Source organism: Mytilus edulis, chromosome 5 (assembly GCF_963676685.1).
Source record: "Mytilus edulis chromosome 5, xbMytEdul2.2, whole genome shotgun sequence".
In the NCBI taxonomy this organism is placed as follows: Eukaryota; Metazoa; Mollusca; class Bivalvia; order Mytilida; family Mytilidae; genus Mytilus; species Mytilus edulis.
In genome coordinates, this window is record NC_092348.1 from 29,404,142 (window position 1) to 29,421,706 (window position 17,565).

The following is a 17,565-nucleotide window of genomic DNA, read 5'->3' on the forward strand; positions in this document are numbered from 1 at the left end:
ATCTTCTATATATTTTCATTTATATGAGAAATTAATTCATTTGACTGCCATGACATATTTTACCATTTTTTTCTTTCCAATTTCTAAATGTCATATTTGGTCAATGAGATACATTCAACCAGAAATCATTTGAAATATATGTTCATGTGAATCATCTCATTAAATTAAGCTCATAATGTTTGTTACAACCATTCTCATGTTATAAAAATACTTTGTAATAAAATATATCTTCTTTGATATTTTAATGCGTAAATAGTTTGTGGCATGCTAGATATGCAGCTCTCATGACAATCTAAAAAATAAATTTGTAAAGTAATTGACAATAAGGAACGCGAGTACCTTGAGTGAACCACCAACCTTTGACAGTAAAAATAGCAACCCTAAAATAAAACAATCCGAATCTATAGCAACTTGCCATGGCAGAGTTAAAACTCGCAAGTTCAGTGTTGACTGGTAAGCAATCACTGTAGATTAACTACTCAGACCAAGGGCCAATTTTTCAAAGGATGTGACAATTTATTTGATCACATCTGTCTATTCTTATAAACATACATAAATTCTCAACCAATGTCCATGGGGCACAAATGATGCCAGCACTTTCACAAACCATCAGAAAAGTGTGACTCAAGAACTGTAAAAGCAGCTTTACCCAAACTTGTACTTGATCTGCGCTTTGTGGTAATATGCATAGTGTATAAGTTGCATAACATTTGGTTGAGGAAAACTCAAGTATAAAGAGAATGGAAACGAAAATTTTAGCAATTTGTCTATTTTTAAAGATAACTCTTGACCAACAAAAGAGACACAACCAAAATCGAAACTTGATCTTTGTTTTGTGGTACATAATATAATTGTTCATAAGTTTCTTTTCTTTTAGTCATGGTGTTGTATCTTTCCTGAACTTGAGCTACTTGATAGACTATTGGTAAATAATAAACTTTTTAATAAATCAGATCAATGATATTTTTCATTTATTTCATAAAAAGTTAACAAAGGTGAACCCAATCCATATCTTATAGTACAGAATACAATAACAAATAAATTACTTAATTGAGTAATTGCCCCTTTGAAAATTTTACTTTTATTCATATTCTAAATAAATATTTTCAGATATATATGTCTTGCATGGCCTTTTGAAACATCAAGAAAACAAGAACATTTTTATGCAAATCACAACACAAAACAATAATAAATAAAATATACACATTATCAACAGGTAAAAATATGTTAACAACAGAGGTAAGGAAGTTTAAAATAGTTTGTCACATGACTCACATACAAATATAAAATATGAAGTCACATGACTCTATTAAAAGGAACAATGAAAGAATGTAGTTTCTTTGAAATAGTTACCATAGTAATTGAAATAATAAAATTGAAATTTGGTAAGCTTGCTATACTAATGATTTGATTTTTTATAAAGGTATGAAAATTAGAAACTGAAATCTTGTTAAATAGCAAAATGTTTTTCAAACTTATTAAATTAAAAGTAAATATCAGACTGCCTTATGGGTAATATCAGACCTATTGTTATATTCACAATTAGCAATAATGTGCTTGAATATTAATAGTTAAAATTACAAATTACAAAAACACCAAAGCATTTTAAGCTCAATGGAGTATTAAATAATGAATGAATTTTTGTGTCAAAATAATGAAAAATTTCAAAAAGCACTTAAAGCAAATTATTTTGAATGACAAAAAAATGGGCCAATGAAAATGCTTTCAGTCAATTACTTCCATATCCAATGCATATGACCTACTTATGATATCTAACTTGAATTCATTGATGGGTTTAAAATGGTGAATGAAATAATGAAATAGTGAAATAGATGATGATGATGCAAATATCAAAAATATTTGTAACAAGACAAAATAACAGATCAAATTTTACATAGCATACACTAAATGAGGAGAACTGAGACATAACAGGAATATACCCAATATCATATTGATACACATAATCTCCTGTGATTCGTATTGTAGTTTTGAAAGGGTTTAAAAATGAAATCTTTATAACAGAATATCAGTTAAATCAGACAGGGATACAATACAAATGTAAAAATTAGATCAGAATTGTAATTAGTAAATCTTTTAACACGTAAAACAGTTCTTAGGTCACAGACACAAGGCGTTCTTGTGATTACTTGAGAAGAGCATTGACAACGGCTTTGACATTAAGATTACGGAGATCTGTGTAGGTTTGCCCTGTACCAACAAATACGATTGGTTGTCCTGTAGTATATGTCATAGATATTGCAGCACCAACCTGAAAAAGACAATCAAATATAAAGAAACATTTTAAATGAGGTTTTGCAAACAAGCTTATGTTGATGGCAATTCTTTGTAGAAAGTCATTTTATTAGTTAAATCCACACAGATTTATAAACTAACCAAAAAATACTATAACGAAGGAGTATAGCCAGGAATCCCAATAAACTGCCGATTTCTTTTTGTTAACTTTAATTTTTGATGCAAATCTAAAGTGAAAGTATTTCAAAATGCATATTATTTACAAGTAAGACCTGCTTCAAATTGTCATAGATATTAGCCTTAAATAGGAAAAGCTTACATTTTTTTTTATTTTTCAATGTTATTTCATGATTTTATATGTGGCACAAACCCTCACTCATTGAATTTTTTGTTGAAAAGTAATGAGTTTGGAATATAAAGAATATTTCAGCAACTATATTTGTAAGTGGAGGGTGGTGCAACTAGTAATTTTGCAGAAAACTGTTATAAAATTTGCAGAATTTTGTAATAAAATCAAAATTTTAAGAAATTATCTTTCATTATGTCAAGTTGTGACCTATAGTTAACATACACATCATTTAGACTCTAGTTGATAGTTGGTCTCATTGGTAATCTTGCCACATCTACCTATTTCTGTAAAACAATGATCAAATGCATACTCTTACAACAAATTGATAGTGAAATTGTGTAACAAGCTTTTTGAAAGCAACTTTGTTGATTACTTTTTAAAAATTTAAACTTGACATTGTTACATATAATAAATTCCACTTACTTTATCGTCAATAGTATCAAACTTAGTCAGAACTATCCCATCAATAAGTCTGGGATTTGTCATATTAGAATGGTCAGCAAGGGCCTGGTTAAACTTGGTCAGCTGATCAACAGCCTCATTTCCAACCAGGGCTTCACCAACAAACAAAACCAGGTCCGGCTGGTTTACTTTAATGAGCTGAAAATAGAAATGGGTAAGATATTTTAAACAGAACACAGCAACAGTCTAAGCATATAAAACATTGGTATACAGTTTATATAAAATATCACTTCTGCTATTTCTAACAAAATATTGTCATTGAAAAAATAATTCTTATAATATAATCTTAATCTAAATAAACTTATAAAAAATGTAATCCCTAAATATTTTTCAATGTCTCCTCCAGCATGACCAGTAATCTTTCAATGTCTTTGTTCGTCCTTGCATATCACTTTACAAACTTTGACTTTTATTTACCTTAGAAAGAGCCCTCATCAGTGGCTCGTTGTCCTGCATTCTACCTGCAGTATCTACAAGCACCACATCAATATGGCAGTCACGAGCTGAAATGATACATAACAAACAAATTAAAATTAAATAAAAATATGCATTTTCATGACATCAATTATTGCTTTCATCAAACATCTAAAAACATGCCTCTTTGCACTTTTTCAAGACTTGCTAGTTTATTTATACAATGAAACAGAACCCACTCATTTAATCAGTGATCTGCATGTATGCTAATGTTAATCACTTAAAGGAAATCTACTTTGTTTTAAGAAAAGAAACTCCTGGTTTTATTGGGGTTCCTGTAGTTCAGTCTTTAATTTTCTATGTAGTGTTTAGTAGATGTCTTTTTAATTTTGTTCTTTTGTCATAGAATTTATAGACTAATTGAGTTTTGAATGTCCCCTTAATATCTTCCACAACTTTTATTTTTGTATTTAATGTTAAATCTTGTGTTTATTTAGTAACCTCTCACCATAATTGATAGATTCCATGGCAATTCCTGCTGCATCCTTGCCATAGCCTTTCTCGTACAACTGTACCATGTGTTGTCCGTTTTTGTCTGGGGGATGAAGGGCATTTAACTTCCTGGTGTGTGTACGTAACTGTTCTACCGCACCAGCTCTGAAGGTATCACATGCAGCTATCAGAACTCTAAAGCCATTCTCTATTAACCAGAAACAGATCTGAAAGGAAGTATCATTTGTATTATATAACCTGTATACAGTGAAAGGTAGCTAGTTCACATGACTGACATTTCTACTTTAACCTGGATATCTAGGTTGCATTTCATTGATCAGCAGATTATTTAATATGATTTTTTTTGGTATTAAATTAAACTGAAATTTTTATGCATTAAACTTGTTTTCAACCTATGCTATCTTCATATGCAGTATGCATGTCTTTTTAACAACTATTTTTTTCACATTGTGCAAAAGGAAAAATGACAAGAGAACCAAATATAATGACCACATATGGAAAAGTTTGATATTTGTGCAAGTTCAATGAAGAGCTGAATCTGTTTCAATTGTCTATAACATAAAAATTGTGGGCTTTCTACAAAGGAATTGTGCTGGGTAAATTTTTGCACTTTTCACATGATCACAAAATTGGGGGAAATAGTCCAGCACAAAATTCAACCTTAACAGTATTCAATAATAAAATAACAACATTAGGATTACCTTAGCCAAGTTCGTAGATTTCCCCACACCATTTACTCCACAAAATGTAACAACATAAGGACGTCCTTTTTGTTTACATTCCATAGCATCTCTAAGGATGTCAATACGTCTCTTTGGTTCCAAGATATTTACACATGAGTCCTGTAAGGTCTGTTTTACTGTATTTGCAGTTGCTAAAATATAAAGAAATTACAAGAAATATTATTTTTCTATACAATAAAGTCTACTACTGATACATCATAACTCATTGAAATGAGAATTTATTGTCTGTCAATACACACATCTACATGTTATGTCCTTATTATCTAAAAACTTTCATGAAATTCTTTAGTTGTTTCAGGAGCTGTCGAAGACAAACTATTGCAGTAGATTATTTTGGCCAAAATTCTTAAGGTCAAAGGCTTATAAATACTAAAATACATTTTGAACCATAATTTCCTATTGATATGTGGTTTCAGAGGAGTTGCAATGACTGGACTGATGGATTGACATGTCAAAAACATTATAGATAACATAACTTCTTGTGTCGTTGTAGTTAGGAGTATAGGTCACAATATTAACCTGTTTGGATGATTGAACTCTTAGAAAAACTATTATCTATTCATAAGCTTTGATTGAGCAGTTTGGATTATCAAAACAATATCTTTTCTTTCTTTGGCTAATTGACACAGGGAAGACTAATAAGTATAGATTATCAGGTTTTCTCCACATTGATATCGTAGAATATCAGCCGCGAGCCACAATGTGAACGTTTTTGGCGAGTGAGCTAAACGAGCTAAAAAGTTTCACATTGTGTTGAGTGGCTGATATTTTACAATAACTATAAGAAGAAAACTGATTATCTGTTTATCGTTCTATTACTGGTCTTTTTCCCTCTCCCTAAGACAGTTTTATGCTTGGCGAAAGCAAGCTTGATAACGTCTCCTCTTGCATTGTGACATCGCTGATAACTTCTCCTCTCAAATTGTGACGTTGCTGATAATGCCTGGTCTCGTTTTGAAGTCTTGATACAAGAATTACTGAGCGACAGAGCAGGGTGATATAGGCGTAGGGAAGGACGATAATATTAGTTACACAGTGTGCAATTGTTGTTTGACCCAATAAATTCTGTATTAGGACAATTGAACACTGTGTAATGAAATTATCCTGATATTGTTATATTACATATCATTATATTCAAATTCAATACCAACCAAATATATTTCAGATATTTAATCTAAAACTGAAAAATCATAAATATTAGGACTATAAAGCAACTCAGAATTTTTTTTTAATAGGTAAATGGTATAAGGGAAATCATTCCAATTGACATAATAAATAAGGGAGATAATTTCAATTGACATAATAAAAAATTGTACTGAAATTTATTAGGACGATATCAGCCATTCAAATTGCGAGAAATTACTCTAAATTAGGATAATGTGAATTACCATCCCTCTTCTTTAAGAAAAAGAGACAAACGCTCATACTATTAAAGAAAAAATAAATAAAGCCCATATTTATTTTCATTATTTTTTAAACTAAATTTAAGCATATATCTTACTTGAAAAGGTTCCCAGAACTTTGCCTTCCAACTTAGCAGCCACAGAATCACACAATTTCACAGAAATATCTGCAGCAACATTCTTTCCTGAAATAGAAAAAAAAAAACAAAACATGAGATATTTTATCTGATAAAATATTTTTTTAAGTTTCATTGCAGAGAATGAAACTGCTGAACATAAAATTCAATGTTCAGAAGTATTATAGTGGTTTTATCATTTTATATGTGTCCTTCATTTATGTATTTTCTCCCATTGTACCATTTTTTGAACTATGTAAAATTGCAAAAAATAATGAAAATATTGATTTGAAATAACAACTTTAACTTTTACATTGTCTTATCTGGGCCTTTTATAGCTGACTATGCGGTATGGGCTTTGCTCATTGTTGAAGGCTGTACGGTGACCTATAGTTGTTAATGTCTGTGTCATTTTGGTCTTTTGTGGACAGTTGTCTCATTGGCAATCATACCACATCTTCTTTTTTATATTAACATTTATTATTTACATTCAACATGTTTAAGGGTATTCTAAGTACTGTATGACATATTTACCAATGATATGTTCTTTCATCTTTTCTAAAGCAGGTTGTAAATCTTCTCTGGTCAAGGTCTTTGATCCAACAAGGTTCTTAAACATACTGAACATTCCACTACTTTTCTTAGATTTGCCACTTAACAAATAAAACGGAGATGTGAATTAAACTCAAATGTGTCAATTACATTTTAATATATAAATGTTCAATAAATCATGTTTACAACTTAGTACTTTGAATGTGTACAAAATTAAGGCTTGCTTGTTTGTTAGTTGAACAATGAAATCAACATACTTGTTTCTGGTGTCTATTTTGAGAGTTTTTGAAAAATCAGATTGACCAGCTGTTTGGAATTAACCATGGAATATTATCAATAATATTTTTGTTTGCTGTTTAATATAAAAGTTACAAATGTCAATGTCAAATCAATCAAATTCTGAGCTCTGAACAATTGTTTATTTTTTAATCAATATAAGTAACCTCTGAAGGTCATGCAATTAAAATGTTCCCATTGATTTTTTACCTCTTGACTGACTCCTGAACTCCTTTCTCTTCTTCTACTTCTTCATCTTCACTTTCTTCTTCATCTAAATCTCTCAATCCTCCTTTCATCTGTCCTACCCATCGTTGCTACAAAAATAACATGAAATGAATTTTTCATATCTTCTAAAAGAGATTTATAGGAGTAATTTTCGTAAAGATAAGAGCGGAGTACAACTTAATGAACAATGGAGCATAGAATTCTGTTCTACAACATTGAAATTTTATGGATCTTGACAACATTTAGGCCATTTTCTTGTAATCTTCAGAAAGTTTTAAAAGAAGAGTCCTTGTCATTTTTCCTTATTAAAAGGCAGATTTTCATCTGCTTGAATGATTTTCTTGGGTTTTATGAGTACAGGTGAAACATGAATTTAAATTTTTTATTGGCTTGTATGCAGACATAGAATTTTCAGAATCAAAGGTCTGCAATTTTGGAACAAATCAACCGAGCAGAACCAAACTGGAGTTAAAATGGTTACTCAATATGGACAACTCACATAGTGAATGACAGATAAGTGTAAAACTTTGTGGCATAAAAAAATATTCCTAGGTCTGTAATCTACAAATTTGTTCCTTTAATACTATGCCCATAAATTGTGAAGACTTACTTCTTCAGCAGATGGTGTTCCATGTTTCTCTTCCATACTTCCATTAATAGTAGCATCTCCTGATCCATTTAAAGAACTATAATCAAGAGACACTGCATCTTTATTGGTTCCTCCCATTTCCCATTTAGTAGCTTGTTTTCCTTTCTTCTTTGGTGTTTCTGCTTTTGGACTGGCACTGGCTCTGAAGAGGAAAAATAACATCAAATTTTGAATAATAGTGCTCACAAGTTAAAAATCCAATTCCTTGTGAGCACTGAAGGGTAAAGATTCCCTTTCATCTAAAAATGTGATTTTTATTAATTAAACATCGAATGTGTATTTAGTTGGGCAAATTATAAATTTAAATAGGAGTTATCTTCCTTTGTAGTTTTGCAGTTAAATAAAATTTGATAAAGGATTCAAACACAGTGCATACCTTGTGAAATTTTTATCAAAAACGATTTTTCTTGACAAGTTGAGTTATTTAAATACATACCCTATTGTAACTTAAATGTCTGAGTATAACATATAATTAATAAATTGCATTTCATTGACTGAAAAGGAACTAAGAAATGTACACCATACTGCACTATTTTGTTTAAACTATCCCCTGGGAGATACAGATACAACCCAGTTACATAAGGAAGCAGTTTGAATGCATTGCATGCAATCTTCAGCCAAAAACTAACTGAACAATATGACTATACAAAAGTTACAATACAATTTTTCAATATTATAGATTCTGTCTTCAAAATGAAAATTTAATAAGAATACAATTTTATTTGTGGTTATTCCATTTTCTTTGTTAGGAATTTCATGATACATGAATAAAGCCTTTATCAATAGAAATGTGAACAATATATCAGTTGCTCTATTAATAAAGTCAGCTATCTTAACTTACGTTTTAACAGGTTTCTTTCCAGACATCTTAGCAAACATCTTTTCTCTATTTTTCTGTATAGTTAGTTCGTCCATTTCACCCAAGACTGCAGCCGTCTGTTCAGTTTTCTTCACAGTTTCTTTAACAACTTGTTCTGAAATAATATTCAAATGCATTCAAGACTCCAGCAATGTTCACAATAACAATAATTGCAATAATAAACAACCAAACATTTTAGTAACCATAGACTCAAATTACCTATTTCCTAAATAACAAGAATGTGTCCATAGTACACGGACGCCCCGCCCCATCTGCACTATCATTTTCTATGTTTAGTGGACTTTGACAAATGGGGTAAAAACTCTTTATTTGGCATTAAAATTAGAAAGATTATAGCATAGGGAACATGTGTACTAAGTTTCAAGTTGATTGGACATCAACTTCATCACAAACTACCTCGACCAAAAACTTTTTGAATTTTCCTTGGAGTTAGGTACATGAGGTATTTTTGTTATTTTACTTTTTAATTTCTTCCAATCAAAATAAATTAACAATACAGGTGTTTTACTTTTTTTCCCTGTTTATTATTTGCATGGTCTTTAGAAGAGAATACATGTGTGTAGGTCACAATGTATTTATATATACCTTTGACTGGTTTATTTTCCTTTCCTTTAGCTGGTTTCTTTTCTTCTTTTTTGTTTTCTATCATTGATGACACAGTCTTCTTAGATTTTAAAGATTCATCAAAAGTTTTCATTTTCCTAAACAAATAAATAAACTTGGTTTAACCATTCGTTGATAATTACTTTCTGACATTTGACATGTTATATAATTATATCTTTTGACTTCCAAGAAAGTAATAATAAGGTGCAATGTTAAGACAATAACAATCAAAACCAAACTATACTAATAGTGATTTTCATTTTCATGGATTTTAATGGTATCGGTAAACCATGATTTAAAGGTTCCACATAATATTCAAATTTCCTTTGACTTGTATACGTATACAGAGTTTGCAATAACCATAGAACCAGATGCTCCACAGGGCGCAGCTTTATACAACCGCAGAGGTTGAACCCTGAACGGTTGGGGCAAGTATGGACACAACATTCAAGCTGGATTCAGCTCTAAATTTGGATTGTGATTAAATAGTTGACACAGCATAGGTTTCTGACACATAATGAATGAGGTCTAATGAACTTAAAAAAAAAATTTGTTTTGCCTTTGAGCAATTTACTATGCTGTTGAATATTAATCCTCTCAAAAAAATGTTGAAGAAATTTTCGTTTTATTTATGAAATCTGAAATGAGAAAAATTGAACCCCAAATTTTTTTTTCACATCCCCGTTTCCCTTATTCCAAAACTGATCTCAATTCAAATTTCTTATGGAGTTTGCAACAATAGCCACTCATTTAAATACATCATAAAATATTAAAATGTAAAAAAAGTGCTGGTTATCACTGAATGGTAAAGATTGTTTTAATTTATCAGTTGGTAGTAAAAGAGAATATACATTGTATATTGTATAAAACAATGATTTAAGTTGATTCAACTACTATTCTGGACAAAGAAAGATAACTCCAATTGAAAATTTCTTGCTATTGCGCAATATTGTGCAATTAGATATTTCTTGCTATTGCGCAATACTGTGCAATTGAAAATTTCTTGCTATTGCACCATACTGTGCAATTGAAGATTTCTTGCTATTGCTGAATACTGTGCAATTAAAAATTTCTTGCTATTCCACAATACTTTATGATAATTTTGGATCCTGATTTGGACCAACTTGAAAACTGGGCACATAATCAAAAATCTTAGTACATTTTTAGATTCAGCATATCAAAGAACCCCAAGGATTCAATTTTTATTAAAATCAAACTAAGTTTAATTTTGGACCCTTTGGACCTTAATGTAGACCAATTTGAAAACGGGACCAAAAATTAAGAATCTACATACACAGTTAGATTCGGCATATCAAAGAACCCCAATTATTCAATTTTTGATGAAATCAAACAAAGTTTAATTTTGGACCCTTTGGGCCCCTTATTCCTAAACTGTTCGGACTAAAACTCCCAAAAAATCAATCCCAACCTTCCTTTTATGGTCATAAACCTTGTGTTTAAATTTCATTGATTTCTATTCACTTATACTAAAGTCATTGTGCAAAAACCACGAACATGCTTATTTGGGCCCTTTTTGGCCCCTAATTTCTAAAATGTTGGGACCAAAACTCCCAAAATCAATCCCAAACCTTCCCTTTGTGGTCATAAACCTTGTGTTAAAATTTCATAGATTTCTATTCACTTTTACCAAAGTTAGAATGCAAAAACTAAAAGTATTCGGACGCCAAAGACGCAGACAACGATGCCAACGTGATACCAATATCATGAATATACGACCAAAATATTTTTAATTTTTGCGGTCATATAAAAAAAAACTCTATTACTCCATCCATAAAAGTTGGTACCCATGAATATAATTGAATCTAATTTTTTCAAAATTTGCAAATACATTGTACATGATTTAAATCATAAAATGACAGATATATGTAGTTCAGTAATAGTGTATTCCTGTTGTAAGTAGACCTGACATTTTAACTGATAATTTTCGTGCTTACAACTTCTTTTAATTGGTCTCTGGTGGAGAGTTGTCTCATTAGCAATCATCTCCATATATTAAAAGAACATCAGATAGAGAAGTCATCATTGACTGTAAGTGTTGGATCTCTTGTTCATCATATGTTCCTAAGTTAGAAATCAGGTTACAGCAGAATGCAATGTGTGTGTAGGTAAAAGTAATATCTTTGGTTAATTTGCTTGCTAGCTGAACTGTGAAGTCATTATTAGGCTAGGTAAATTACCCTCCTTTAAGGGCAGACTAGTCTGACAGACAAAATTTCTATAAAGCAGGATCTTGGCCTAATGAATGTTCAGTTATCTGCTATAAATATCCAGATTCATTTTTTAAAACTTACTTCTGAGACTTGGCGATGGCTCTGCTCTCTTCTTCGTTAAATCTCAAAATCTCATCAAATGATCCCTTAAAATTAAAGGTGCCACACGCTAAACCATCAGTAAGACAATCCTTGTACTTATTTCTGAATTCCATCTGTATGTCTGTCAAGAACTTATCTATGTAAGACAGCTGTAATATCTTTTGATAAGCCACCTAAATTATAAAATATAACACAGATGAATGCACAACATTTAAAATATTTAAATATTTAATCATAAAATTGTTCAATACAACACTCCTGTAGAAGACATTTAAACATTACAGCTGTTATCATAATGCTAGAAAGTTAAAGGTTGGGTATGCTTCATTGTTTTGTTTGTATCAATACTTGCTCAAGCTTTGAAATTTAAAAGATTGACTTCTGAAAACAGTATAAAAATGTGGAGTTAAACTTGTTTACATTATATTTAAATTTGATTGGACATATATATTAGTGTAACTCAACCTACTTATATTGTTTGCAGATATCAATTTTACATGTAATTTCAATGCTTGGACAAGCTTTAATACAAATAAAGCTAACAAGCTAACCGAGCATTTAAAACTAGCTAGCATTAGGACAACAGCTGTAAATTCATACAGTTTCTCATAAACACTTGGGGATGTCTCTTCATTCATTATTTGTTATAAAGATTCCAGATGATAGAGACAGTTGTACATTTGATTTTGTCAATGTTTGTGGTCGCTGGTTAGACATTTTGTGCATTGTATGTCTATTGTTTGACAATCCATTTTTTGCCTATTATTTGTGTTATGTTTTGTCTCACTTTGATATTCTTTAGGCTCCTGTTTCATAGACAAAGTACTAGTAATCCTGTTTGTTACTAATCTAGTTTGTTATTGTTTGTTTTTCTTGTATTTTACCTTATTCCTCTTATACAGATTAAAATACAAAGGTTGAGTGCTAAGAAAAGTAATTTTACTACAATCAACTATCCCACTTCATATCCTAAGTCAGGAACCATATGGTTGATTGTCTTATGGTTATCTTAATGTCTTGCATGTCGTTTAAGGATTTGTCATTGATGGCAGATGTTATACCACCATGAGCAGGTCTTATTTAGACCTTGAAATTATGCACAAGTTTTCTAGATTCTGGGCAATTCAGTATTTAAACTGTACAGTCTGAAGTCAGGAACCTATTGTTCAGTGGTTGTAGTTTGTTGATGTGGTTCATACATTGTCATAAGTGTTTCTGGCTTCTTGTTTTTTATACAGTGTTTCTGGCTTCTTGTTTTTTATACAGATTAAACAGTTGGTTTTCCTGTTTGAATGGTTTTATACTAGTAATATTTGCATGATTTGGGGCCTTTATAGCTTTCATTTTAGTGTGAGCCAAGGTTCCGTGTTGAAGGCTGTATTTTGACCTGCAATGGTTTTCTTTTTACAAATTGTGACTTGGATGGAGAGTTGTTTTATTGGCACTTATATATAATACATCTTCTTATACAACGTATCTAGACACTTGTCTTTTGATTTGATATGTTATTAACCTACATGTACATGTATATATATTTTTTTGTCTCATTGACTTATACTTGAATTACTTACATCTCATTTTATAATTGATAATAATAAAACTTACCACAAAAACCAATTCAAATTCATTATCAAGCTTATACTTCAACTGTAAAGCTTCATGTGTATATGTATTATTCCCAGTTCTTTCCTGAAAATAGAATCAAACTTTTTTCAGTAATTGTAAAATAAACGGGAGACATAATTATTGAAATCAGCCTGTTTAGGATCCATAGTAAACAGACACAATTTTTTTTGTCTAGACCTTTATCTAATTAGTGGGATTGAACTTAATGGGAATTAATGTTTTTTGATTAATGGGACTAGTTGACAGACCAAAGTTCAGCCGGATGTAATGCCTTTTCATTAGCATGATTAGTGGGATAAGTAATAAAGTTTTGGTGTTAAGCATGTTAAGTGGGCAAATTAATGAAAAGTATGGTCAGGGTCGAATTCACCTTGTTTATCAAAATGTTTTGTTCAATGGGGGTTTAATATTCACTCATAGCCTGGAACAGCATATCTTCAGTATAAAATTGATAAAAACATCAATCTTGACAAGACTTCACAAGATTTGTGGATTTTGATGGTGTCTGACTGAAAAACTATCAGACCTGCTCAATAAATAAAATTATCCACGTAGTTCCAAACATTTATATAAATACATGAAATACAAGTTTTATCATAAGGTAGAAATTTTTGTCATATAAAACGGAGTTCGCGTAAAGTGGTGGTCCTCAGGATTTTACCACCAAATTTTGACATAGGACTGACACAATTTTAGTATTTTTCAATAGAATTAAAAGTGAGGACCTGCAGATTTTCTTCAAGGACCACAAAGGGAAAAAAGATTTCGCGACCTATGATAAAAATGACCAAATATGATCCGATTTAAAGAGTGATTTATTTGATGTGAGGCGTAACCCTGTTATTATGGTATGTGAAATACGGAATGTCATTGGTGCTATTTTTCAATTACTTCATTTGCGTTCTATACCCTTAATAAAGTTATGTGATGAAATTAACGATATTTAAAAAAATACTAGAGGCTCTAAACAGCCTGTGTCGCTCACCTTGGTCTATGTGAATATAAAACAAAGGAAGTAGATGGATTCATGACAAAATTGCGTTTTGGTGATGGTGATGTGTTTGTACATCTTACTTTACTGAACATTCTTGCTGCTTACAATTATCTCTATCTAAAATGAACTTGGCCCAGTAGTTTCAGTGGAAAATGTTAGTTAAAATTTACAAATTTTATGAAAATTGTTAAAAATTGACAATAACTCCTTAGGGGTCAATTGACCATTTCCGTCATGTTGACTTATTTGTGAATCTTACATTGCTGAACATTATTGATGTTTACAGTTTATCTCTATCTATAATAATATTCAAGATAATAACCAAAAAAAGCAAAATTTCCTTAAAATTACCAATTCAGGGGCAGCAACCCAACAACGGGTTGTCCGATTCATCTGAAAATTTCAGGGCAGATAGATCATGACCTGATAAACAATTTTACCCTGTCAGATTTGCTCTAAAAGCTTTTGTTTTTGAGTGGAAAGCCAAAAACTGCATTTTACCCCCATGTTCTATTGTTAGCCATGGCGGCCATCTTGGTTGGTTGACTGGGTCACCATACATATTTATTAAACTAGATACCCCAATGATGATTGTGGCCCAGTTTGGTTTCATTTGGCAAAGTAGTTTCAGAGGAGAAGATTTTTGTAAAAGTTAACGACGGACGCAAAGTGATGGGAAAAGCTCACTTGGCCCTTTTGAGCTAAAAAAGTGACAAATTACAAGTTTGATACACTGGCATCACTCACTACTTAGTTTAAATGACATTTAAAGATAGCATTAATATCAGAAACTATTAGATAGGTTTAACATGTCCATTTCCACATCGTGCAATTTATTAACTATAACCGGACAGTAAAATCAGCTATAATTAGGTAGTGTTAATAGGTCCATGTCAATATATATATAAATGTATGTGTTCCTGCTCACAAAGAAAATTAATGAAAATTGAGTGTGGATGGTAAATAAAAATTGATTGAGGTTTTAAGTTACAGAATCTACGTAAAATCACCAAGTATGAAGTAAAGTGGAAAGTGATTTATATAAGTTGTAATAACTTGTTTCCCAATCAACTGTAGTATGTATGTATATACATGTATATACTAGATAAATTTCTTGTTATCAGAAGAACCCTTTAAAAGCTGTGACGGTATAGTGGAACATGTACAATGTACACTCCCTATCCAGATTAACGGAGATGTGTCATTAACATTTACGACAATTTTTTACAGGGACATTCAATTCCCACCCAACACAAAGGGAATGCTAGGACACAGGGAACCCTTGACCTCCAGCACTCTATAGTACAAACAGTGTTCCAGCTAGGTTTTCAAAAGGGCAGGGTGCCAATCCTGAAAAAGGGCATTTAACGCGCGATATGATAATATGAAAAGGGCATATTTTAATAAAAGATGTTAATCAAACATTTGTGTTTATTCGTTGAATCACAGGTTATACAAGAACAACATCTTTAGCCCATATAGAACTCTATCTTTCTACTTTTAAGGCTGAAAAAGTTGTCAAGCAGCTTGTCACACAAGTTTTTTTATCATTGCTTGGCACAGTTGAACTTTATATGCAGTATGTTTTGAAAGGAGATCTGTTTCATACTGTTTCTATGGTCTACCACATTTTACCAGTTTCACCTTTCTACCCCTGCTGTGCTTGATGGCAATACAGCACAAAACAGCTGTGCTCAGTAAATTCAATGCTCAGTAAATTCACAATTTTAGGATATAAAGCAACAGTGAAAAATAGTATCAAAAATAAAGAATACAGAAAAAGATGACCAAGGCACCCTACCAACACTGCTACTAAGACCCTCTTTAACTTTTCCCATAACTCAAAATAAATACCTAAACATATATATTCTTAAGCAAGAAGTATGGAGACACATTTTAGAATATGTAAATGGGTTACTCAATGCTAGGAAAAAAATCAGATTGAGTTATCTTTCTTTATTCGGGTGTGCTCCTTCTTTGGAGGATTATAAACAGTACGTAAATATGATGTAAATATGATCACAATATGGAGGCGGATTTTGTTATTTTCGTATCAAAAATGAAGGCAGTCAATGACAAATACGTCTGAATTTTCTGTTTATTTTACAGAAAACAAGTAAAACAATGTCTTCAACGAGTTTATAATGGTTTTCCAACTTTTTGTCATTACGTTTCTTCCATGAAACTACGGTAAACATCGCAAATTGTGCCCAAGTTGTTGTATGCACATTTCTTCAAAGATAATTGCCGACTGAACTTTCTATTTGAACGAATTAATGTTGATGATCATTAATGACCCATCCGATAAACGGATTACCTATAACAACAGATTATGACACCAGTTGTAATCATTGATTAGCTTGGGGTGGTAAACAAAGTCATAATCTTTTCCCCAGGTAAAATTTAGTAATTAGCGTATCATATCAATACGCAAATTAATATGCAATCGATCTTCAAAAAAGGCAGAGCGCCCTGGAAACTGTAAAAAGGGCACAGGGCGCCACTCGGAAAAGGGCGGGCGCCGCGCCCTCTGAAAACGGCCTAGCTGGAACACTGACAAATGTATATAAATAAAGTATGTTAAAACTATAAAATGTATAAAGTATGAAGACATAAGACAAGTAATATTATCACCACCTATAACTTATACGATTATCTAATAAATTTTCAAAATGGTCAAGCCATATGACAGGTGAGTAACATATAAGGTATTAACAAATACAACCAAGAATTATAGTTTAACAGAAATGCAATTATTTGAAATTTTCCATATGTTTACATCCCACGTCACGTCACGTGTAGTATTTACTACGTTACTTTTTCTGTATTTTTCTCACCTGAAGTATTACAGTCTTAATTAGAGAGTTAACTGCTGGTGTAAACAGTTGAGATGTTCCCTGAAAGCACCAAAGAACAATCCCACCTTTACTGAATATCGTAAAAAAGTCTAACATCTTGAAAGTGTCTCAAAAATGTGTCTCAACGACCGCCGGAAATGGAACTTTGCCGATAACTATCGAAAATCATCGGGAATTCCCGAATCTGTTTTCTCAATAAGACTGCGCGATAAAAAAAAGTTGTAAAATATAAGTCTTTGTAATTTTGTCATTGATGTAAATTATAAATATATCACCTTTGTTTTAACATAAATTAGCAATTTAGAAACTTAAT

At 31.4% G+C, this 17,565-nt stretch overlaps 1 protein-coding gene across 1 annotated transcript; it reads right to left on the bottom strand.

Annotated features, from left to right (window-relative positions):
* Nucleotides 1-959: 959 nt before the first annotated feature.
* LOC139523397 (signal recognition particle receptor subunit alpha-like) lies at nucleotides 960-17,417 on the bottom strand. Its single transcript, XM_071317416.1, has 14 exons — nucleotides 17,232-17,417; nucleotides 13,380-13,463; nucleotides 11,754-11,947; nucleotides 9,424-9,539; nucleotides 8,800-8,932; nucleotides 7,920-8,100; nucleotides 7,292-7,398; nucleotides 6,788-6,906; nucleotides 6,236-6,322; nucleotides 4,693-4,865; nucleotides 3,987-4,197; nucleotides 3,482-3,567; nucleotides 3,026-3,202; nucleotides 960-2,269 (listed from the first exon to the last, which is right to left on the bottom strand). The coding sequence occupies exons 1-14, from the start codon at nucleotides 17,346-17,348 to the stop codon at nucleotides 2,144-2,146; spliced, it is 1,911 nt and encodes a 636-aa protein (XP_071173517.1). The 5' UTR covers nucleotides 17,349-17,417; the 3' UTR covers nucleotides 960-2,143.
* Nucleotides 17,418-17,565: the final 148 nt, after the last annotated feature.

What these genes read in the sequence shown, in the direction of transcription:
- LOC139523397 (XM_071317416.1), bottom strand. Translation starts at nt 17,348, where the DNA reads ATGTTAGACTTTTTTACGATATTCAGTAAAGGTGGGATTGTTCTTTGG. An exon ending in GGAAAGAAACCTGTTAAAAC is followed by an intron (nt 8,101 to 8,799) that starts GTAAGTTAAGAT and finishes TTTCCTCTTCAG; the next exon opens with AGCCAGTGCCAGTCCAAAAG. An exon ending in AGTTCTGGGAACCTTTTCAA is followed by an intron (nt 4,866 to 6,235) that starts GTAAGATATATG and finishes TTTATATTTTAG; the next exon opens with CAACTGCAAATACAGTAAAA.